This window comes from Lepidochelys kempii, chromosome 15, assembly GCF_965140285.1.
Source record: "Lepidochelys kempii isolate rLepKem1 chromosome 15, rLepKem1.hap1, whole genome shotgun sequence".
In the NCBI taxonomy this organism is placed as follows: domain Eukaryota; kingdom Metazoa; phylum Chordata; order Testudines; family Cheloniidae; genus Lepidochelys; species Lepidochelys kempii.
In genome coordinates, this window is record NC_136394.1 from 30945011 (window position 1) to 30969106 (window position 24096).

General features: G+C 45.6%; 1 protein-coding gene and 1 long non-coding RNA gene across 3 annotated transcripts in view; one reads left to right on the top strand and one right to left on the bottom strand.

Moving 5' to 3' along the window:
- LOC140898569 (uncharacterized) overlaps positions 1–3160 on the bottom strand; it is a 39022-nt gene extending 35862 nt beyond the window's left edge. Inside the window, exon 1 of the long non-coding RNA XR_012155024.2 lies at positions 2842–3160. This is a non-coding gene — a long non-coding RNA (uncharacterized LOC140898569). The remainder of the gene's footprint in view (positions 1–2841) is intronic.
- Positions 1–24096, top strand: part of MYO18B (myosin XVIIIB) — a 196038-nt gene that overhangs the window by 126010 nt on the left and 45932 nt on the right. For both annotated transcript variants that reach the window (XM_073312543.2, XM_073312541.2), the window contains 5 exons: positions 9470–9583; positions 10114–10230; positions 11476–11559; positions 13194–13331; positions 15490–15675. In XM_073312543.2, coding sequence (XP_073168644.2) covers positions 9470–9583; positions 10114–10230; positions 11476–11559; positions 13194–13331; positions 15490–15675 — 639 coding nt within the window. The remainder of the gene's footprint in view (positions 1–9469; positions 9584–10113; positions 10231–11475; positions 11560–13193; positions 13332–15489; positions 15676–24096) is intronic.

Genomic DNA, 24096 nt, shown 5'->3' on the forward strand with positions numbered 1-24096 from the left:
ATACCAGTCCTAATTCCCCAGAACACCCTTAGTTAGAGTATCAACCTAGGGACACCCATCGTTACCATTCCTCAGAGTGACTGGTCTCTGGATACAGCTCTGCTACACTCGCACTGTACAGCCCACACAGTATCCATCAGCATCACTCGTTATTGTACAGCCCCCAGACGTGTGCTGGCTGCCCTGCGGCAAGGGGAAGGAGGCACAATCCCTGCCTCACACAAGCCAACATTTGGACATGATTTGGGGGCAGATAGTTTGTGGCTGGTTGGTGAATCTAACTAGTGTTAACAACCAGTGATAGGAAAACCTGCTCTCCTTTTTGCAGCCTGCCCTGCCCTTGGCATTTTCAGTGTGGGCGACCTGAGGCACCTCGGGTCACAGTAGTAACAAACCACTAAAAATAAATTGCTATCCAGTGCGCAGAGATTCTCTTTCTCTCCTGTGACTGTATGGACCCAATGCTGCTGGAGGTGGGGCAGGGTGGAGTGGGGGTAAATGTTTGGCTGATGCTGATTATTAAAATATGGGTGTTCATGATTTTTAATGTTTCATGGAATTTTCCCTGAAAAACAAAGCTTTCGCCTATTAAAAAACAAGCCAGAACAGTGTGCTTTTCCTAATGCTACATCAGAGCCTCCCTTGGTGGGGAATGTCATCCTGCCCTCTTTTTGCTGGTCCCCCCACCTTGCCCCTCCTCACAGGGGTTAATGGTGGCCGGCTATCAAATTAGTGACAAGCCTGAACTGCAGCTAATAGTCTTCAGGGCCTGTGTGTTTTCCTCCCCGTGTGCACACATGCGGCTGCTCTCACTCAGACATACATTAATTCTGTCACGTCATTTATTTGATCCCAAGATGCAGCTGTTTCTTTCGGATTTGTGGGGAACGGGCTGGCTGCTAGTTTCAGAAATATTCAACCAGCTGCTCATTTCCACGTAAAACAGAATAAAAGATGAAAAGTAACATAAGCGCTCAGGGAATGTGGCGGTTGGAGAAGGTGCTGAGGCATAAACAAACAGAACTGGAGGAGACCTGTGGCTCTTTACGCATGTGCTGTCATGTTCTCGCCCCCATATTTGCAAGGAACCCTGGGAAAATGCACACATGCCTGACCCTATGCTGTGACAGTCCTACACTCTTCATCAGGGATTGTCAATGGCCAGAAGTTTTAAATACATCTTACTTAGTACGCAGCCATATTCCGAAGTGAGAGATACCAATTGCATTGTGGACAGAGAAGTTAATACAGAATAAAGTACTTTCCCCACAAAATTGGCTGGGTCTGTCCTGCACAGAGTGTAAAGCTCCTTTGAGTACTGTTCTTCTCATGTTGTATCATAAATGAATCCAGTCTTTGCTTGCCATGCCTCCCAGTCCTTTCTGAAGGCAAGCTGTGTCGGTGGTCTAATCTGGCCTGCTTTGGGCACTCAGGATTCCTGTTGATTGCAAAGGGGGCAGTGTGGTTTCCTCGCTTGGTCGTACAAAGTGCTCGGGCTGACACAGCACAGCCTGGCACTGCTGTTCATTAGGACTGGCGTTGATTTCATGCCAAAAGAAGTACTTCAGAGTGGTAGCTGGAAGGAGTTTGTAAGGAGCTGACACCTGTGGGTTAGCTCTCGTGGTACGTGATATTGTTCACTTAGGAGGAAATCGCATGAAAGCAAAGTGCTCTTGAATCAATGGCTGCAGATCAGATATAGCTGCTCTGCTCAGGAAAATTCACTGATCAATATTCTCAATGGATCCCTTTCTTCTAACTAATAAGTTCTTTCCTCCAGACATTCACAAGCTATTTGTCTACCATTTTTCCCTGTTTTAACACCATATTCAAAAATGAATCCCTAGTAGTCTCTTATATCCACTTCAGTGCTGAAGATAGATGATGGTCATTGACTTGCTTCCCCCGCCCCCACCTCTAGTGTTCTTAATTAGGCAATTTGTCACCATTTTGACAAAGACTTATATATAGCATTTTAAAGAATGAATCACAGTAACCTGAGTAACTGACCCTTACACAGAATCTTTTCACATGCAGAGGGAATAAATAACCAGACAAAAATGGAGATTGCTGACTGCAAGAGGGACTGAAATGTGCCACTTAACTCTTTATTTGTGCATAATTGTTGTACCACCCCTTCAAATAAATCGATTCAGTATTACCCGGGGTAGAGGGGTTCTCATGCATTAGATAAATATATCATATATAGCTGGTTAAACCCAGGATTCCTTCCAAATGCTCTAATTTAAGTAATGACATTTAAAACCACCAGTAAATAAGAAAAGATGCAGTGATATTAAGGGTATGTAAGAAAACTGTATTTCTGAATGAAAGGGTTTTTAGTACCAAGAACATGCCTGCTAGACAATACAGTAGCGACTGGTTGGGATTTATAGATTTGTTGAGGGAGTAGGAAATGCTAATGTTTATATCAATGCTTCAACAAACCCCAGGGACTCGCTCTGCAATTCAGAAGTAATGTCTGCACCCAGGATCACCTATAGACCGTTGCTGATACTCTGATGGCCACTGGCAACTGACAGATAATTACATGAAGTACCTTTGAACTGTGAAAATACCTTTGGCTCAGTGGGAATACAAAGCACAGAGAAAGGAAGAGAAGAGTCCTGTGTAAGAATTCTACAGGGCATCCTCAGGGACAAACCAGGCACCTTTCAGCTTGACAGGATTATGTGACAGTGCTGGACTGCCAATGAAGACATTGCGCTAACCTCCCACTGTGCCCAGGGAGACTCTTCAGCGTTCTCCAAATGGAACGGAGAGGGCAGAAGAGTAAACTAGCAGTGTATGTGAGCTATTTCAAACTTGCAAACGACTTACCTTTGCTGAAGCAGCTGGAAGCTGGTTTTCTGATTGAAGCATCAAACTGGACATGGAAGGACTCCGTGGTGTACAGGTGGGGTGGAATGTTTGTGATGGATGGAGTTTTCCAAGTTCCATTCGGTGTTATGAAAGGAGGCTGGTCGGTAGAAGTTATGCAGCGGCTGGGGAGAAGTATGCCTACCAGAGTCAAGGGGTCCTTGCTATTCTGGACTGGAGAGGAAGAGCCAGACATAACCGTCTGCTGTAATACTGTCAGTGCAGTTTTTCCTGTCTTTTTTGTGCTGCTGAACTAGCTTTTACAGTGTACCAGTTGGTAGCTCCCACTTCTCCTCCTACTGGCAGTAGAGCTTGGGCTGTGCCAAACACCCTGCACCCACTGCCAAGAGAACGTCACCCTCCAATGGGGGTTGGCACTTGCAATACAGAACGAGGGGTGGCCAATCGTGTTGCATCCTGGCCTCGTTAAGATGAGGAAGGGAATCCCAGAGTATGTCAAGGTTCCTTCCCCACTCTGAACTCCCGGGTACGGATATGGGCACCTGCATGAAAGACCCCCTAAGCTTATTTTTACCAGCTTAGGTTAAAAACTTCCCCTAGGTACAAACTTTGCCTTGTTCTTGAACCGTATGCTGCCACCACCAAGCGTGTTCAACAAAGACCAGGGAAAGAGCCCACTTGGAGACGTCTTCCCCCAAATATCCCCCCAAGCCCTACGTCCCCTTTCCTGAAAATCCAGAAGTTCAAGAATTTGGGAGCCATTCTCATGAATGTGCAGAGACCTTTCCAGCTATTGATGCAGATACAGTCCTCCTGCGATAGCTGTTCTCTTAGGGTTTGCATCATGGCCCCTCTTCATTGTTTGCCTTTACTTTAGGGGCTGGTGCCTGCCCTGGAGACTAATGTTCTTGAGAGAGAGACTTGATACTGTGAATATTGACTCCTTAATGTGCTGATAACACTGTGAGGCAATGCATGTATTAAAACAGCCTCATGATTACCCCTTTCCTCAGATTTCTAATGTCATGCATGACAAGGCTTTTGAAATCTAATAAATTCTACGACCAGCTCCACAAATCACTGGTAGAACAAAAACTTGGAACAAAAATGCAATATTTTAGCAAAACCTTGCATGGTCTTGGAGTGTAGTTTGGTATCTTAATAAGTCTGAAGCATCCATTTTACACAGGTATTTAACAGATGGCTTAGCATAGCAAACTAATGTTATTCATCAGTTCATACATAATGCATTTGTGACGGGAATTTCAATTTACTTTCCCCAAGTGGGAAAATTCCATCACAGAGAGAACAAGGGAGTTGGGTATTTAATGAGAGACAGTGGAGACAGTCGAGTTCAGATAGAACGAAATCTATGTTCATAACCTGAATTCAGGATGGGGAGAAAGCCTTCTGGAGAATTTCTAACCTATTTAATTTGCCTGGGATTGGACACTTCCAGCAAATCAGAACCCGTGGAAGCTGAAATGCCATTAGAAACACCACCGCCTCCTTTAGGCGGGGTAGTAGGGCAAGAGAAAGCAAGCCTGAAATATGGGACAAGAAGAGGTTGTGGAGGAAGAGCAATGAAGGAAAGCCAGGCCTCAGTGAACGAGCAAGTTAATAACAGTGAGCAGAAGACCAGGAAACACACCTCAGCAGCCCAGTTGCCAGAAAAGTGTAACACTGACATTGTATGGGCCAGCAGACACAGGGAAATCATGCTGCCCAAGGCAATGTGTTCACGGAGTTTGAGGACTTTCCCATGGAAATCAGGGTGACTTCATGAGAAGTGCTGACGTGTGTCTGTGAGCACTGAGATTGTGTTTGAACATAACATGCTGTCACAGGGGTGAGCCATCTTTTGCCTGTGAGATCTTCCAGGGCACACCCGGCACTACATACAGAAGGGGTCTGTCAGGAGTGCAGAGAGCAATAAGACACACGTACACCATGGTTTTAGAGAGAGAGGAAGAATACCTCCTATTGCTACCATGAAATACTTCTTGGCCCTCCCTAGGAACTTAAGGACTCCACACTGTCGCATCATCTCCTGTTCCCATCGGCTTGCTTTACTGTACGCTTAGAGGCAGGAGAATGAAGCATGAAGTAGGAATGGTGTGTTTTGCACAGTAAAGACGAAGAGCTGTCATGGCGAGCTCCAGACACACAGCACAGATGCAGGGAATGTAATGCGCATACAGCCCTAGTTACAGGAACTTGGTCTGTAACCAATGAGCAACCCCCACGTCCCGATGCTGGGTCACCCGTGGCACAATTTCAGATGTTTCTATTTTCTAAAGAAATTAGTGCTATACCCTAGGCATCCTGGTACTTCCATCCCTGAACTGAAACTCATTAGAATATGGAACTTCCTATTATGCCATGAATATGTTATAACGCTGTTAAAGGAACGCCAGGAGGAACGGGCTGGGTATGTACGCATTGCCTTGTGCAAAGGAGAGCCAAGCAGCTGAGAAAATGAATTCCTTTCAGAGAACATAATCTCTATAGCAGAAACACAAGTACACCAAACCTGTATTACTTTCACCAGACTTCTGATCTTTGATTTTTTTTTGGTAGTACAAGTAGTAATTGAAATTTGAAATGAATGATGTTTAACTCCTTCCGGGGTCCTTCACTTAGGTAATTTCAGTAATTTATTGCCCAAGCTGTATGCAAAATGTAGACACTACCTTGAGTTGTGGGGGAAAGGAAATTCACAGAGCCTCACTGTGAGACTTCCTCAGCAATAACTCTTTGCAGACATGTATTTGGACTGATTGTAGACTACTAGACAGTTCATCAAATTGGACTGACTTTAGACATCGGAATATTGTTTTAAGAAGAGTTTCACGGGACTTGAACGAGTAAGTGCCTGGGCCACTCATTTCCCGTTGTATTTCTAGCTGGTATACATGCCTGGAGGGAATCCCAAGAAAGTTTTTTTATTTTACTGGAATGATGAGGATGTTACAGCTGCGGCTGTGAAGGATTTGGTCAGTGTCCCAGCATGGCGGGCTGTATTACTTCATACAAGTGTCAGCCCAGCCCTTTCCGTGGGGAAGGGAGACTTGGTGTGCTCTATTTACAGCACTTCGCACAGAAGGAAAGAATCAGCTGGAGATGACTGATTTTAGACAAATGTGGTGACCCTGAAGCACCAGAAATTGAGATTTTAAAGGCAGGAAAATGCCAGGCCAAATCTGTTGATGAAATTCCAGGGCTGAGTGTGCCCCATGAAGACTGAAACAGCAATTCCTCCACCAAAAACTGGTGAACCATCTGGTCCCCTACTTGAAATGTCTCCTGAAAACCCACCTCTGCAGTGATGCCCACTAGAAATGCACCAATCAATGATGGCTCCAGGGAGCAGATAGGGAAAGCTGAGAGTTATTGTTGGTTTTGCAGTTGGACTTGGTGCCCAGTCAAGGATCAGAGCTGCAAAGACACTCGCTGCCCCAGAGAGCTGTGAATATAGGTGTGTGACAAGATGCAATGCATAAATTAAACAGAAAAAGGGATGTGTGGAGGGGAAGAAGATGGCTTTGTGCCACAAGCACACCTCTCTGCTCAGTTACTTTTTTTAATAAAAACTATAGTTCAAAAATGCAAACGTGTATCGAAATTTTACCCCTCTTCCCCGTCCTCCTTCTCTCACTTGCCTTCTTACATTGCAGTCTCCTTGAGGTATGGACTGTGTCTTCCTAGGTCTTACTATAAAGAGTCCTGGATCCTGATTGAGGTCTCTAGGCACCATTGCAATGTGTATCACAAAATTAACTATAATGTGGTACCCCAAAAGGGAAAAGAGATGAAGGTTTTTTGATTTCTACGAGGAGGAAGCTCAGCGGGTGATGCATGTTAGCAGCACTATTAGAGAGATTAACACAACATTCTGGATACCTTTGGATTTGCTGTGGCTTTAAGTAGTAGGAGTCCAACCTTGTGTTTGCAAGTAGGAGAGGAGGGTTTTTTTCAGGTTGAAGGAGCTAGAAATAGGAGGAAAGGGATGCAATTAAGTAAATGCAAATGTAGAATGAATATCAGGAACGTGAATCCCCTCTGAGTGTGGAAATGGTGGTGGAATCTCAGCGCCTGGGACGCTGAAAACAAGACTGAACATGGCATCGAAGCATTCAGGATTATGGTGGAAGGAACAGTCCTCCAGCAGGGGGATGAACTGAATAAACTGATAGATGAGTTTCATCATTAATTTCCTTTACATCTCACAAGCAGTTTAAATCCAGGCCTGCAGAGTTTATGAATTACTGTGACACCTGGCTGTTGCAACCTGCAAGACATTTGCATCTCTCAGATTCATTCTGAAAGCTCAGGGGTCTATTCAATCAACACTTCTCTGGCATAGGCAGATCTTAATGGTTTGATGTGGTATTTCTAGGGGCCCAGGAGACATAATCAAGAAACTTGCAGTGTGTGTGGGTACTCTTCTGAATGCATTTCACACGCTGTGCAAATATCGCATGGACTTGATCCCACGGGAAGACAGGAAGCCGCTATGAAAATCATAATGCGGGATTGGTGCTATGGGTGCCCCCAGACAGTGGAATAACACTGACATGCACTGCCGTTTCATCTCACTATGTTGCAGCATGTTCGAAATCATAGTGGTGCTAGTTATATGAAAAGAATGAGAGACTTTAAGGGGAGGGAACAACAACTGGCATTCAATTTCCTCTGAAGATTAGGCCCCAAGGAAGCAAATTACCTATTTCTGCCTTCAATCCCTTTTCCAGGTATGTCTCCATCACCCAGGATTATTGAGCAAAACGAACGGAGAAAAGCTGTAGTCCCAATACTTTGTCATTCTCCTTTTTGTGTTAGAAGAAGAAAAAAAATTAAAACGTTTTTGCATTTTGAAAAAATCAAGATGTTTCTTTTTCTTTAGCTGTTATAAAACCACTGGCTCCTGGCACAGGAGTTCTCACGCATTAAACAGGGTGGTCGTTACGTCAGTACTAGAAAGAGGAACTGCCAAAGGAAGCCTACCTGTAGTAGGAAAAACAAGGGGGCAGTTCAGTAGGTGGTGGTCTTATCTCTGAAGCAGTGTTGAAGCAAGGCCTCTGCATGATGCTAGGGAACCTTGATATAGGAGCTACCATCTTTTGGAGGAGATCCAGACTGCTGCTGCCATAAGACATCCCATGGTATTTTTTACAATAATTTTTGTGTTAACTGGTCTGAATAGGGCCATCACTGTGCGTTTAATATATTCTGCCCTTCTACAGTTTCATCTGTGGTGTGAATTGGGATGTTATTTTTCTTCCCTTTCTTTCCTACACTGTTGGGTGGTGGTATCATTCATTGTTCCTAGCTGCTGTGGTTCTGCCCACAATATCACAGGATGTTTAGATGTGTTTTCATAAAACAGGTGCTAGGTTCCGACTGGATCAGCGGAAGGAGAGTGGGATCAAACATGGTCACACAGTAGCTTCCTCTTCGCTGCAGAAGACAAGTATGGCCATGCCAAACTCCACTTCTTGACAGCTGAACTGAAACAATGAGCACACGTATGTGTGGACAGAGAGGATGGGCTTTTCAAAAGCTCCCAGTATTGAATTAACTCTGCTGACATTGAAGTCAGCAGTAAAACTCCTACTGACTTCAAAGGAAGCAGAGTTAAGTCAATGATAACACCCTTTCAAATCCAAGCCGGAGTGTGCTACTGATTGAACATGGCATTAGTAATTCTAAAAACATTTCCAGAAGAATCTGCCAATGTCAGTGCCAAATGGTAGGGCCAGCCAAGCCAGAGAATGCAGCAATGGGCAGGAAGGTGCATGCAGCAGGAGACAATCTCTTTAGACACAAAATAAGCAAAGAAACAAAAGGAAAAAAGAAAGAAAGAAAAACCCAAACATAAAAGGTGACAGGGAAGCTGGACTTTACCCTTACTGTACTGGGAGCTGGTCATTTACCCTGCCCTGAACTGCAATTGTCTTCTGAAAGATTTGAGAATGACATTATGTCTTCCAGATGTCTGTGGCACATTTAAGATCATTGTGGTTTTAATAGCTGAGCAATAAAAATCACGAGCAAATTAGCATTTGTAAATGTGATCTTTCATGTGTATTTGCAAATGCAATTTACACTACATGAAAAGCCCATTTGCATACTCCAAATCATGAATTGCTCTAATCACAAATTAAATGTAATTCACATAATTTTGCAAATTAATGATCCCAGCTCTACCTTACTACACAACTGCAGAGACAGACAGTAGAATTTCAGTATGAGGCGCTTGCTTCACTACTCAGCAAGATGGGGATTTATTTGAAGGCTTTCCACTTATGAAGGGAATCAAATGACACCTGAAGCAAGTGGTACCGCCGAGTGAGAGTAGCATCGCACATGTTATTCTGGAATCTTATTTCATGGCACTATAACCAATAGAAAGGAGCTGTTTTTAGTGTAAAATAGAAACTGATTGCCTCAAGAGCCACATACATTTGAAAAGCCTGAGTACAATGTATTCAGTGGGTGAAACCGCTCTGGGAGTAAAATGTAAATAAACATTGCTGTGCAGCGAAAGGGGAAGACCGCTCAGTGAAATGACATCTGGCTGTCAGTGTGATCTGATGTAATTAGGGTCTTCCTCAATTCTTCATAGTGGGAAGAGAGCAAAGCCCAGTGTGCAGAGGCCCAGAAGTCCCAGACGGGGATGGCTCTGGAGCTGGAGAACCTACACATGGAGCTGGAGACAATCAGCAGGAACAAGAACTTGGTACGTGCCCTGAATAACAGACATTACTGAAACTGCTTATTACCCACCCAGCACCCCAGGGCACTATGGTGCTTTTGGATAGTTTTACATGTTTTACAGACTTCGTTATTTAGACTCTGAGAGCCTCAGAGCTTGGACTTGCCAATGTCGTTTACTTGTAAATTACTTTAAATTGCCCAGCCTTTCAGGGGGACCCAGCCCAGGGGCCTTTACTGTCTCCAAGGCCATGTAAAAGTGGCGCCAATTATCGAGAACACACAACATACCGTAAGCTGTCTGCAGAGATGTGGTGAACACCATAAAAGGCTTTTTTGCCTCTCCCTGCCAGCATTAGAAGCACACGGACTTTCAGCATTGGAGTGGAAATGGAAAAGGCCTTTAGTGAAGTACCACCACTGAACGCGGCACGCCTACATGCGAGGCAGAGAATTACAGCACTAAAAGCCCCCCACTGCCACCGGCAGTATTTGGAACTTGTCTGCACCCTAGTGTAATCTCTGAGTGAGCAGCACCCTGTTTGTCCTCCGCAGGTTGATGAGCAGCTATATCAGCTGCAGCACGAGAAAGCCGATCTCCTGAAACGCATTGAGGAGGACCAGGAGGATCTGAACGAACTTATGACAAAGCACAAGGCTCTGATTGCACAGGTAAAGCATGTGATGAGGAGGAAATGTATGTGCATAAATACACACAGGCACATCGGGTGAAAAAGGGATTGCTAGAAAGATATCCAGAGGGCATCATGGCTTTACACCACAAGGGAGGGTTAGAAAGATAACATGCCACCTGCTGGAATAGCACAGACATATTGCTAATACTTTTCAAACAAGTAATTCTAATGAGCAGTGTGAACATGCGTACCCAGACACACACGGAGAGTCATTCCAATATGGTTTGCACCAGCTAGTTGATTACTCTACTGAAATCATGGTTTTTAATAGAAACGGCAGCTAGGGATCCTTTATCCAGTGTTAAACCTTGGGTGTCTATGCAAGTAATCAAAGTAACACCTCAAATCCATCCATAAAAGTTGCTGATTAGAAGAACAAACTGGCTCAGAGTTTGTTGTTCATGAAATTATTACTTTTTCACCATGAAAAATGTCAACAAAATTGAAAAAAAATCAGGTTTCCATTGAAAACCTCAACACTGATGGTTTTTCTCCAGTTTTCAGTAGCCAAACCGCAAAGTTGTTTAAAACTGAAAAAGTTTAAAACTGAAAAGGTTGTTTTCCATTTTCACTGGAAATTGTGTGATTTTCACTGAAAAATTTTCTTGAAAAATTTCAATTTAAAAAAACTTGCAGAAAAAAAAATTCAAAGAAAAATGTTGACAAGCTGTGTTTGGAGGTCCTTTCTGGGGTCCTCAGCCTTTGACCTGGGAGAGATTGAAAGAAGACATTGATGTGTTGAGGATACTGGCTATGTGCTGGCAGTCTGTATGGCTTTTATTTGAATAGCTTAAACATATTTTGACAGCACCAGTGATCCAACCTGTCTCAGCGTAGAAAAGATCAGAGACTTCAAAGGTATAGAAGGGGCCCCATTTGGCCAGAGGTCCAGTATTTTCCAGAAATTTCCTGGACCATGAAAGGTCCATAGTAGCTTTGTGGGAGGAAAAAGAGTAAGGACTTACAGAATCAGCATTTGGGGATGACCCTGGTGATGTCATGGCTGATCAGCTCTGCAAAGAGTTGTTCCCAGAAGCTGAGAAATCGGGTGCGGTCAGTAGATTTATGCTTGGTTAATTCAGGACAGGAGCAGCTGCCAATTCAGATGTACTAGAAATTGCCTTTCCCTTGCCAGTCTTCAAAACAGAACTTCCTTGTGCATTTCCAGTTCTGCTCCAAGTTCTTTGTTTTGTCGCTATTGTTGGGGTTTCTGTTTTCATAGTCTGCAGTGGACATTACTCAGATTCGAGAGCTACAGACACAGCTGGAGGAAGTGAAGAAAGAGAAACAAAGTCTTCAAGAGAAAGTAAGTCCTCCCCCTTCCCTTTAAGGCTCAAAATATCTGGCAATAAGGTACATCTGCCCAGTTACTAACTCAGACCTGGAGCAGACAGGCAATGAAGGGCTTCAAGAATCACTCTGTCCTTTGGCGTCTCATTGCCAATCCCTTTATTGCCATAGATCACTGGACTTAATGAGTATCAGAGGGGCAGCTGTGTTAGTCTGTATCCACAAAAACTTAGTGAGATACTCCGATCCCCTGGAATACTCTCATACGTAGGCATGTATAAGAATCCACTGAAGTTCTGAGTGTCAGTCCTGAAATATAGGCTCTTTGGTGAGCTAATGTCCTTGGGGTGAATTCAAATGAAATGTTTACTTGCTTATTGTCAGGAAATATCTCCTCTGTACAATACCACGGTCCCACTCCTCTTCATAACACACTGTCTACGTCTGTAAGAGCAATAAAACAAGCACAAATGTAAAAGCCTCCTTTTAGCTGCTGTAAACACTGCTTAGTATTGACTTTCCTCAGGGCAAAGGTGGGAAACTGGGTCAAACTGCATGTTCAGGAAATCTATGGAAACCTGCAAGTGAACTTTCCTTGGGACTGGGGAAAATTCACACTTAAAAGGTTTTTTGAGAGTTGCAGAATTTACTGCACATTCTCTTTGCTGTTGCAGTTTCTTGAGTTATGATGTTCTCTGTGCAAGATCACAAGCCAGCCTCGTGCTGGGCACCACACCAGGGACAGAGGGAATATGCCTCCTTCCACAACCTGAGTTGGGGACTGTTCTTCCCTGGTCATGGCACCATGGCTCCAGGCCTGTACAGCGTGTCTTTAATATTAATCACTCGAGGAGTGCCATTGACTGAGTGCTTTGCTATCCCAGGCATCAGGAGTCGGACTCACTCACTGTAAGACAGAGTGGTGGGTTTGACAGGCAGTTGGACAAAATAAGAACTATTTCCCCTGTCTGGGCCCAAAATAAATTTTGAACCAAACTTTTACTGAGGTTTGAAAAGGGCTGGTTAATTTCCCCCCTCGTTGTTTTTGAGCCTTGGTCTAATCGTCTTTCCAAGGCTGCCTCTGCAGTTCCAGGTGCCAGCCAAAATCCTGCCCTGGGACCAAGTGCACAATTTCACACATGCACCGTCCTCGAAAGATGTGAGAGGAGAAAACCCCCACCCAGCTGGGTGAAAATTTGCCAACATTTTTCTGTTTGTAAAACCACAGAATGTAATGAATTGTTTTCACGATCTTCACACAAACAATACCACAGGAAGCTTGGGAGTATGGCTGCCATCTTCGAAGTACAAAAAAAGCGGGACATCAGGGATAATCCTGAGCCCATAAAACTGGACAGCTGGCAGAGTGTAGTGAGGGCCCTTACAGATTTTCCAGGTCAGTTACCTCAAAAAAGTGATGTTCCTGGGAAACCCTGGACAGGTGCCGACCCCACTTGGGCAGCAGCATCTTTCTGTACAGCGTGGCACCTAAATGCAGCCCTTGCACTTCCAGTGTGCTCTGAGAAGGAACTGTTGGAATCTCTCTACCCCTAGTGGATCTGGTGCAGTCATGAGAAGTCTGCAGGGCAGACACAAGGGCAGAGCGGAATTATGAGCCCTGCCTTTCCCCCACCCTCTTCTCTAAAATAGCTGCAGGCTGCTCGGGCCCGGATTGCATACGTGGAGCAGTCGATGGTCGAACGCTCCATCGTCAGTCGACAGGAAGCAGTGATCTGCGACCTGGAGAACAAGCTGGAGTTTCAGAGTGTGCAGATCAAGCGGTTTGAGGTAGGGCGTATTTCTTAGCCTCTTGCTTGCCTCTGACACACAACGGGAAAATCCCTGTGGAAAAAAAGGGGCTGCCTTTGGGACAGGCATGTGCGCTGGCAGTGCCTTCTCCCGTCCCTCTCCTGCAATGGCCTGTCCTGGGGATCGATTGGCCTGCACCACGGTGTGCTCCAAAGCCATGCAGCCCCATCTGGTGTGGAGGGAAGAGGCCAAGTGGCTCACAGCATCGTGCAGAGAGGCTCTGGAAACCAGAGCAGACTCCTAGCCCTATGAAAGTTGCAGTGGGATCTTTCCTACCCAGAGCAGAAAGCAGCTCGTGTGGTCACATCTGTAATGCTCCCAAAGCACGGAACCCTCTGCATTGCCCTTGGAAGGGTGAGAGCCCGAGTCAGCTCAGGCCTTCGCTTTTGGAATCTGTGGCTCTGACCAGTCTGGGTATTTCATACCAGTGAGGTTAACTATTCATGCTTTATTTTACTGACGTATTTACCGCAAGCCAGCAGCATGCTCAGTGCTGTAAAAGCATGGAAGGAAATACGGCCCTGCCCCAAGGTGTATAGCAATATACTTATTTACTACTTAGCACGTTGATCAAAGTGCCTTTCAGAAGGTGTCACAGGACTGTATGGCATAGTCCAAAATCCAGCACATTAAAACCGGTCAAGGTATGGTAGGTACATCAATATACATATAGAACAATCTAGGCGCTTAAAACCCGGGACTATATTTGTTTATGCTCACTTCCTTTCATGTCATGAGATAAAATATAAATATTCATTCCCTCCCACCCCCCACTTACATGTGACTAATTGAGGGGAGGCCAAGAACGTGTAGTAGGGTCACTTCACAATGATGGCAGACTAAGACAGCCCTGAGCAGCTGAGCATGGCCCAGCAGGAGAGCTGTCTCTAAAGGAAAGGCATTTCTGAGTTACCCAGGAGGCACTGGTGGCTCTTAATTTCCTTCATGCTGCTTAACCCTTTGTGTCTGTGAACCCCAAAGCTCATTCTCTGGCAGCCTCCTGTGAGGTCATTGCCATCACTAGGGTGTCCTTGGTGCGGATCCCCTCCCATCACCTCCTCTTTGATCCCATCCATCCTCTGACACCTAAGCTGAGATACAGACACCAAGAGGCCTCGGGAAATGACAGGCCGCTTCTATATCGGAGCCTTTCTGGTCACATTGCCACAAGCCTTGCTTTTATCCTCCCTGCAGTTCCTGCCTATCTGATCCAGAGTAGCAGAGTCCATCAGCTGCTCTGTGGTGAGATGTAGCTAGAACAGGCTCTGTGACCTGGACTCCACTGAGAGTTCCTGGAGCGATTCTTCAGAGATCATGCCTTCCATCATTCTGCATTTGCCAGTGGCACTGCACAGTGCCAGCTTCCAGTTAGTCCTGTCATGGGTGCTGTGACTGATCCTGGAGCTGAAGGCTGGGAATGCTAATGTGAGCTGTTGTTTTAAATGAAGGATAGCTGAGAGATCAAAATATTTGTACAGTACCATGTGTTTGTCTCAGTCTGGTGAGTTCTAATGTGTCTGCTTTAAACATGGAGTGGGGTGGAGGGGAAGGGAAGGGAAATATACCAGCAGGATGGGAAAGGAGAGAGGAAATGTGATGCAATGCGGTGCTTGCCTCCCAAATTGTTTCCCTGCTCTAGGCGATGGGTAATGAATGATGGGACACTGTGTGCCACTACGGTCTACCCTGCATTCCACACAAGATTGCAACGTGATTGGAGCACTGCTGAAGCTCTCAGGGTTCTTAAAACTGCCCCCAATAAGTGCAATGGGCTGTGCAATGAAATTAAAGAGCCATCATTTTAAAGCCACCGAAGGAAACAGTGCTTTGAGTAGTTCACAGTCAGCCTGTATGGGATTCATTGCATCGCAGGGTCACTGAGACAAGCACGGGCTGCTTAATATCATGACCATTACGAGCATTGGCGGCATACAATACAATACAATGTATTGATACAATGAGTAGTATATATAAACTTCATGCTTCATGGCATCAGCTGACTTTCTGTAGGGGTCAGAAAGGGAGAGCATTCCTCCAACTACATCACTATAAAAGATTAAAGAAGGGGAAAAAACGCTTTGTAATCCTTTATTTAAGAAAACTCCTTTGCCTTTTGTCCCCCTCCCTATCACTCCAGATGCTTGTCCTTCGGTTGCGGGACAGTGTAATAAAGATGGGAGAGGAGTTGGAGAAGGCTGCAGAGTCGGAGGCTCGAGAGAAGGAGAACACCAAGTATTACCAGATGCGCATGGAGGAGATGAAAGCAGATATGAATGAGCTGGTGCAGAGAGAGCTGGAAGCCAGTCGCAGGCGTATGGAGCTGGTAAGAAGAGGAGTGGGCTATCATATAAGAGAGGGTATTGCCTTGTGTCAGATGCCAATGGACTCTCCTGGGCTGGGGTGCTGGGAAGGGCGCATTGCAGCATCAGTAGCTCTTTACCCCTCATGAATATGGCTCATTTTTTTCAGATGGTCAAGGATGGTTATCGCTTGACCAGGTCTGCATTGTTCTGAGGTATCCATCACTTGGGTGCTTAGATACTTGGCTGGATTTATTCTGGACTTGTGTTGCCTTTTAGTGGTTAGTTAGAACATAATTGCCAGAGTGCGTGTACGGTCTGGTGCATGGGAAGCAGAGACATGCATGAGCTGCCATGGCAGATGCAGGTTTAAAATTCATGCTGCCCCACGTCTTGGGGCCTTCTAGATAGAAACCGATTTCTATCCAGCAGTCTTTCACGCGAGTGCTGCTCTATGAAATCTGATAGTTGGCACATATAACAACATACCCTGGGGAGGGGGATGCTGTGATGCTGGAAAATAAATTATGTCCTGAGTTGTGCTATCTAATTGGCCTAGACTAGCCAGTTTGCTCTCAGTCACAGCATGCAGGGGGTGTGTGTGTGGGGGGGTCCTGTAGAGTTTGCAGCACCCATTGCTGTCTGTCGCACACAGTTTTTTCTTTGGAAGCCTCCCAGTAACCTGCAGATTGGCCCAAGGGTCCCAGAACAACAGGTAATTTTCTGCTTGATGTTCTGTGTGCCTGGTATTTCCAGATAGGTCTAACCAATTTATTGTTGGAGTTAGCCCTCAAGCAAGATAAGTCATGTTTTACGGGCCACTTCCTCCCACTGCTTGTCCTGGATTTCTCTAATGTCAGCCACATCAGGTTTGGTTTTGACAAGCAGAGCGCTGCGAGCAGTCAGCGCAGCTCGCTGGTGGTGCTGTATATCGCTGTCCCTCCCCTCTCGTCCCCAAACCATTTAACTGAACCTGTTATTCTGGCTCCCTAGCATCCCACTCTTCATGTAGGTTTGGCCAGTGCAGCTAGGGCAGTCCCTGTACTCATTGGTTTGATCAAATAAAGGAATTGCTTTGCCTGCTCAGCTCCAATAAATACTGAGAACGTTAGCCAGGCGAGTGCTGGTTGGGAATTTTCCAACAACACAGAGTTTTTTCAGACAACGCCGATCTGTCAAACCTGAAATGTTTTATGCAAATGTCCAGTTTCGATGAACTGTCATTGACTCGCAGGCAGGATTCCAGGTGGACTACCAGGTTTTGCAGCTCCAGAGCATCCCTGCTGTGCAGACTGGGGCCTGCTGGCCTGAGAGTCTGCAAGCCTGGGATAGTCTGTGTGGCAGAGCTGCCCTGAGGCCATGGGCTCTGGGTGCCCCGGCATCTGCTGACTGAAACTGATAATGATTCTTGTCTGTTTACCGGCTGCCAGTGGTGACACTGAGCAGAATACGGACGATCTCCATCAGCAGCTGCCGGGGCCCCGGGAACACATTTTGTTTCAGAAACACTATGTATCAGTGTTTCCAAAATGAAAAGTTTTCAGAATTTCCAGTTCACAAGAAATTTTTTAAGAATGTGGTTTATTGGACGAGGACCGAGAAAGAGATGTTGCAGCCTTAGGCCAGCACGTGTGTAATCATGAGTGTGGTGCCCTCGGCCATCCACCAGCAGAGGAGCTGGGAGTAGCTGTGTTTCTGCCATCGCCCTGCAGATCCTGAACGTTCGTGCATTTGCAGTATCATAGAGGGTGTAACACATCATTTCCTGTGTTAATTTTCAAGGGAAGGGGCGGATTTGGGGGATGTTACTTCATGAGTGATTATTATTGATGTAGTATTTTATTACAGGCTTTCAGTAATCGAGTGTGACTTGTTGCCTGGTGTGACTTGTTGCGTGGTATTCCCTTCTCCTCTATGCGAGGGGAGGATGCTTTCTCATCCTATTCATAACTGTGAACCCCACATACTCTCCTGTTCTTCACTGCATAGCATCCCTGGCAACCAGAGCAATTGCTTACATAGAAGAGTAGACCTCCATTCGTCACTCTCCCAGCATGTGTTCTGTTGTAACATGGGGCCACAGTATGGAAAAGGTTGCAAACCGCTGATCCAGAATGATCTGTAGTAAACTGTTCTATTCACCCAGCTGCCCTATCCCTCCTTCCCCATCTCGTGGTGTTGAACAGAGGCACAAGTAGGAGCTATCCACAATGGCCAGTGTGTCTTTGTGCATTGAGAGAGGAAGGGAGAAATTTGAATGGAAAGAGACTTAACTCATGTCACAAGTTTCCCTTTTGCAACCATTCATCTGAACTGTACAGCCCGCAAAAGAGAGGACTTTCTCCATCCAAGTAGCACATTAATCAGTTGTGATGAACAATTCACCTGCTCTAAATTTACAAAATCATGGCCAGATTTAGACTGAAGCTAAAAAGAGAAAATCAGGGCAACACTGATTCATTTTCACTTTTCAGTCTCCTTCAAGCTTTTATTTAACAGTGAGTGACAAACCCACCATGAAAGGAAAAGGCATTCATAAAATACCTGCTTCTAATATGGCTGTCATCCCAGCAACTTTTGATACCTGCCAGACAGCAACGATTCCCTTTGTTTACTAAAACAACAAAGTAGATTTCATCATTTATTTTAGCAAAAGTGCCATCCCTGATGCCCCCAGGAAAAGGTGTTTTAGTCTGAGTGATTTTTGTTGCGGGGGGCTCAAACACACTTTGTCTTAGGTATGTTTGTAGGCAAATTTTGTATAGATGGCCAGAAAATTCTGTCTAGAAAGGACCCACTTTCCCCCAGGAATGAAAGGAAATCTATCAAATGTTCCGATCAATTCCTTAACTGTATCTGAACCAGCTCTAGGCTGCACTCACAATTAAAGAGCACTGGATACTTGGCTAATTCCAAGAATGTGTATTTGCCATTTTTGCAGACTCTAGTGGTTCAGCTAATTCAGAAGGGCATTCAGTAGAAATGCATCATTTTTGAAACCTTGGATGTTGTCTTTTAGAAGAGTGCGCAGATTCTGTTAATTGTGTTTGGAAAATATAAGCATAAACATAAACAAAGGATTTTTGAATGCTTCATGGAGACATTTATGGGGCTATGTAACACAACACCTGATACTTTAATTTCTAGGGCTAGGTTTTGAAGAACCTAAGGCATCAGAGAGAATCCTAGTTTAGATGTCTCCCTGAGGCAACACAAAAATCCCGTAAAAATAACAGAGCCATAAGCAAAGGCTAAAGACATGTAGGTTGATTTAAATTTACCCAGATACCAAGATATCTGAGTTTGTCTGACATCTGCTACACAAATACATGAGCCTAAAGGAAAGCAGTTAAGGAACACTGCTATGCTGGGAGGTAAGGCCCTTCAGAAAGCATTTAGGCATATCCAATGCCCATTGCCCAGGCTAGTGAAATGAGCCAAAAAAACCTCTCTTTTTCTGGTGGAGGTGGGGATGGACCATCGTGTGTGGAGGGGTTGGATGAAGACCTTCTAGTGAGTTATGTTGGAATCCAGTGAGTATTTTGAGCAAACACTAATTCCCTGAGAGCAAGAGGCTTTATGGCAGCAGAGTCTAATATTCCCTGAAAGTGAAGACATTCCTTAGGACTGTGTGTACTTTTAATAATGTTTAAATAAAACATTGCAGGAGAACTGTGATCTCAGTGCCCAGCCGTGCTTGTCAACTGGTGGTGAGAACATAAATAGTGAATAGACAACCATGTATGGCTCTGCTCCTGCTAAATCCAACATAAATTATAAATCCTGCATGAATTATTCACTTAACAGTACTTAAGCCCTAGTCTGCACCAACCAAAATAAATAAATGAAATAAACACATTTCTTCCTTCGTCCTATGTCGCGTTTGGCCCCTCATTCCACTAAGTGAATTGGAGAAATGGATGGAAGAGACTTACTTGTTGTGCAGGTGGATTTTCAAAATTCAGTGTTCCTTCTAAGAGTGCTAAACAGTGCATTTGCCATGCTCAGATATGAGTGAATACATAAAATGTCAATAGCTCACGTCTCACAGTGGGGAAGCCATATGAAAACATTTACGTGTAAAGGGAAATTCTTTCCCACCATTCCACTAACTTAAACCAGTGGCAAACTTGCCCAAACTCACTGTTTCCTCATGGAGATTTTTTGTAAAAGGTCTGTACAGTGGAACAAAACTGATGCTCTGTGCGCAGGAGTGCAGGCTGGGAATGTGCTGCTTTATTCCAACTGCATCATAAAAAAAACCAAAGTAAAATTGAATGTGCTGGGGGTGCGGGAGGGGGAATGGCTCCCACTGACGGGAGGACTGGAACATAGATACATCTCCTAATACTTTGGGTAATCCAGTTTTCCCTATGGTGACCACTTTACTACAGAGTTCAGATTAAGAAAAGGAGGACTTGTGGCACTCTTAGGGACTAACAAATTTATTTGAGCATAAGCTTTCGTGAGCTACTGCGGCTACTCTGAAAAGAGTTCTGATTGGTATCAGTGCCTTAGTACTGACTTGTGCTTTGTGGGGATGCTACCTTGGCATCTGAGCTGGGCCGTAGGGCTGGAATTTCAGTCTGAATCCACAGGCTCTTGGTGAGTGACTCAAATCTGGACATTTTGGGGATAGGAGCCTCCAGGTCCCTATTCCATTATCCATTGTGGAAAATTCAGACAAGGCACAAGGATTTGTTGGCCCCAAGGCAAAAGGGCCAGGAGCCATAACATTTGCTTTGCTTTATTAATCCTCCACATGAGAGGGCCTTATTTACAAGAGCCCACTCTGACTTTAGTTTTTGGTGCTTGCTTCCTTGTGGAGTGAGTGGCGTGTGCTCAAGGGCCTCTTGATCTCGTCTTCTGTTGTGTGGGGGAAAAGTATCCTCCCAGAAGCTATGTCTCCTCCTCCTGAAGGGTGGGGATCTGCAGGACATGCTCAGGGCTGCTGGCTGCTTCTCTTCTCTCCGCCGCAGTGCTGAGCGCCCAGAGGTTAAAAGGGTTAATCCCAGCCACCTGCTCTCTCTGTGCTACAGCAGAAACTGAAATCCTCTTCTCTTTTTTGACATGACCCTAAGTTATCTGACTATTTAGAATAAACTCTTGGGAGCTTAAAAGCCAACCCAGCTCTCTTCTAATCTGATGTGCACACTCGTTCATTATGGGCTTGACAGGGGAATTACAGGGTGAAATTCTTTGGCCTGTGTTATACAGGAGAGGTCGGAGACTAGACAATCATAAGGGTTCCTTCTGGCCTTAAATGTTATCGGGCAGATCTTCAGCTGGGTTAAACTGTCATAGCTGCAATTGAGGCCCCAATAGAGCTATGACAGTTTCCATCAGCTAAAGACCTGCCCCTGTACATCTATTAGTTACTGCAGGTTACCAGGCGCATGGTGGTCAGGTTCCATGCTGTGCTGTTACATAGGGGGATGCGTGAGTAGGAGTCGGTTGTAAGCGTGCTACGAGCCTTAGAGAGGCAGTGATGATTTTCAGGACGCCTATTCCCAGCTACCCCACTCTGAAGGTGGGTGAGAAGAAGCCCGCAGTGCCCGAGCATCCTAGGAGCGGCTGCAGGTGTCAGCTGTTGTCTCAGTAGCCATCTTTGAAAGGGCAGGGTCCTCTGGCAACTGCTGCGGGGCGTCTTCATTGCGTGCCTTGTCCCGGCCCTGCAGTTTTCAGGGCTAGTTTGTGCAGTGCTGGCAGGCATTCCCCTTTGCAACTGCAGATTTTCTAGCACAGAGATGGCTAAATGCATGACAGTGAGACTTTAATTATAATAACTACAGGTTTCCTAGATCCGCGTTTTAATTATTCATCCCATCACTACAAAGGTCATGTTAACACGCAGTGAATGCAAAGCACTTGTTGAAAGCACACCAGAGCGGATGCCTTGCAGAAGAGGTCCTCTTGTGCCTCACATGGTTACTGATTGAACTATTTACAGCTGCTTGTCTTTTAAGAGGGGAAAAAAATCTCCCTGCGGGCTGGGATTACAGCTTGAAGTGCAAAGAGGCCAACAGCACCAGTGGGAGTTTTCCACACGCTAAAATGCCCTCAGAGGCCATGCCGTGCCATGAAATTCTCTAGCGGAACAATCAGTAGCCATACGACATGCCCAGCTGACGTAACTGGGGCCCTACCAAATTCAGGGTCCATTTTGGTCAATTTCACGGTCGTGGGATTTTAAAAATCGTAAATGTCATGATTTCAGCTATTTAAATCTGAGCTGTCAGGGTGTTGTGCTTGGAAGGGTGCTGACCCAAAACGGAGTTTGTGTGTGTGTGTGTGGGGGGGTGTCGCAAGGTTATTGTGTGTGTGTGGCGGGGTTGCGGTACTGCTACCCTTACTTCTTGCTGCTTCTGGCGGCGGGGGAGACTTCAGAGCTGGGCGGCCGGAGGGTGGCAGCTGCTGCCCGGGATCCCGGCTCTGAAGGCCGAGCCACGGCCAGCAGCAGCGCAGAAGGAAGGACGACATGGTCTGGTATTTCCACCCTTCCTTCTGCGCTGCTGCCTGCAGAGCTGGGCGCCCGGCCAACAGATGCCGCTCTCCAGCCGCCCGGCTCTGAAGGCAGCGTGACACCCCTAAAATAACCCTGTGACCCCTCTGCAACTCGGTTTTGGGTCAGGACCCCCAATTTGAGAAATGCTGGTCTCCTCCGTGAAATTGGTATAGAATAAGGTAAAAGCCCCCAAAAGACCAGATTTCACGGTCCGCGACCCGTTTTTCATGGCCGTGAATTTCTTAGGGCCCTAGACATAATAGGCACACTTTCTTTCCCTAGGCTGGGCTCTCACCATGGTCCTGCCTCTTCCCAGAAGTGTGGGGGTACCCCTAGGTTTGGGAGGAGTAGCAATGAGAGAGAGGGGGCACCCTTTTCACAGTTCATGCAGGACATTGCCTCTCTGTAAGCTGACAAGTGTCTGGCAGGTAAGGGTAACGGTGCAATCCGATAGCGGCATCCTGGAAGCATTTGTGTAACTGTAGTGTCTGTTTCAGAGGAGCAGCCGTGTTAGTCTGTATCCGCAAAAAGAACAGGAGGACTTGTGGCACCTCAGAGACTACAGCTGATGCTCAAATAAATTGGTTAGTCTCTAAGGTGCCACAAGTCCTCCTGTTCTTTTTATAGCATCTGTGAAGTTCAGTGGAAAGCCTCCAGTTTTTCACAGCTAAGAGTCAGACCTAAGCAGGACCATTCTGCACATGCTGGATGTGTTGCTAACACGGCCCTTGTAAATAAGGAATATGGTAAGCTGTGATCTGCAGGAGAACTCATCTGACCTGCACATCCCGGGCCACTGAACCCCACCTACCCCCTTGTACTGAACCCAATAACCTGAATTAGTCTAGAGTATTACAGCCTTTAGGCGACTGCACTTACTGTGTGCTATGGACAGACAATACCATCAGTGCCTGAGGCCCCTGCAATGGCAGGGAACTTCTTTGGTGAGGTATACCCAGATGAGTATCTGTATACCCAGATGATCCCAGCAGTGCTAGCAATCTCCTGCCCTGCTTCATCGTCCCAGGCCCAGACTTCCATGGAGCACCCGCAGAAGGGCCTCAGATGGGAGCCTGGGATAGGAGTCAGGGATGGTGCTGACTGATAGCAAGCTTCCCATTCTCCCTGGGTAAGGGATATCTTGGGCCAGGATCAGGGAATCAAAGAGAACGACAGCTGGCAAGAGTGTTCTCCAAGACGCCGTGTGTGCTGTGGCGGGGGAATGACTTGCTAAGTTAGAACCATCTAGACCTGCACTGAGGCTAAAGTTTCCAGGCTGTAATATGGATTCCTGGTGTAATAATTAGTCCTCTGCCTCAGGACCTGGTTAGCAATGTCAGCCGCTGTGTAGCCTTCCCCTGGCTTTCAACAAGTTCAGCAGCATGCAGGTGGCCAGATTCTGATCTCAGTTAAGGTGCTTCTGAGATGCTGCTGCTCCCACATCACACAATGTGGCAGAGACGAGAATCTGACCTTTACCTTAAAACCAAGTATGTACAAGTTTACTTTAACGTTTCTAAATATTTCTTCTATTAATAGATGTGAAACTTTGAGCACTGTTAACTATTTTAAGTGAGATCTCAAGTATTTCTTCAAAAAATCCCATCTGGAAGGTAATTTAGGCTACAGTCACAGTGTAAATAACACCTTTTATGGTTCTCATGACAGAAGATAGCCTTCCTAATTACAGTAGTGTTATCAGCGTGCTATCCAGAACGGCTTAGCACATTATAGCCTTGGTGTTTACAAACTGTTTTCATTTGCAGGTCTTAATGATTTCTCAGTCTTTGCTGGGAGCTTGATAGAAGAAATACAGGATATTTATACTTGTAGTGAGGTGTATGAACTGCTCCTGGATTCTCAAAGGGGTTGCCCTATAAAGCAAATTAAAGGACATCAACAGAATTTTAACTAAATGCTTTGAACAGCCAATGACCAG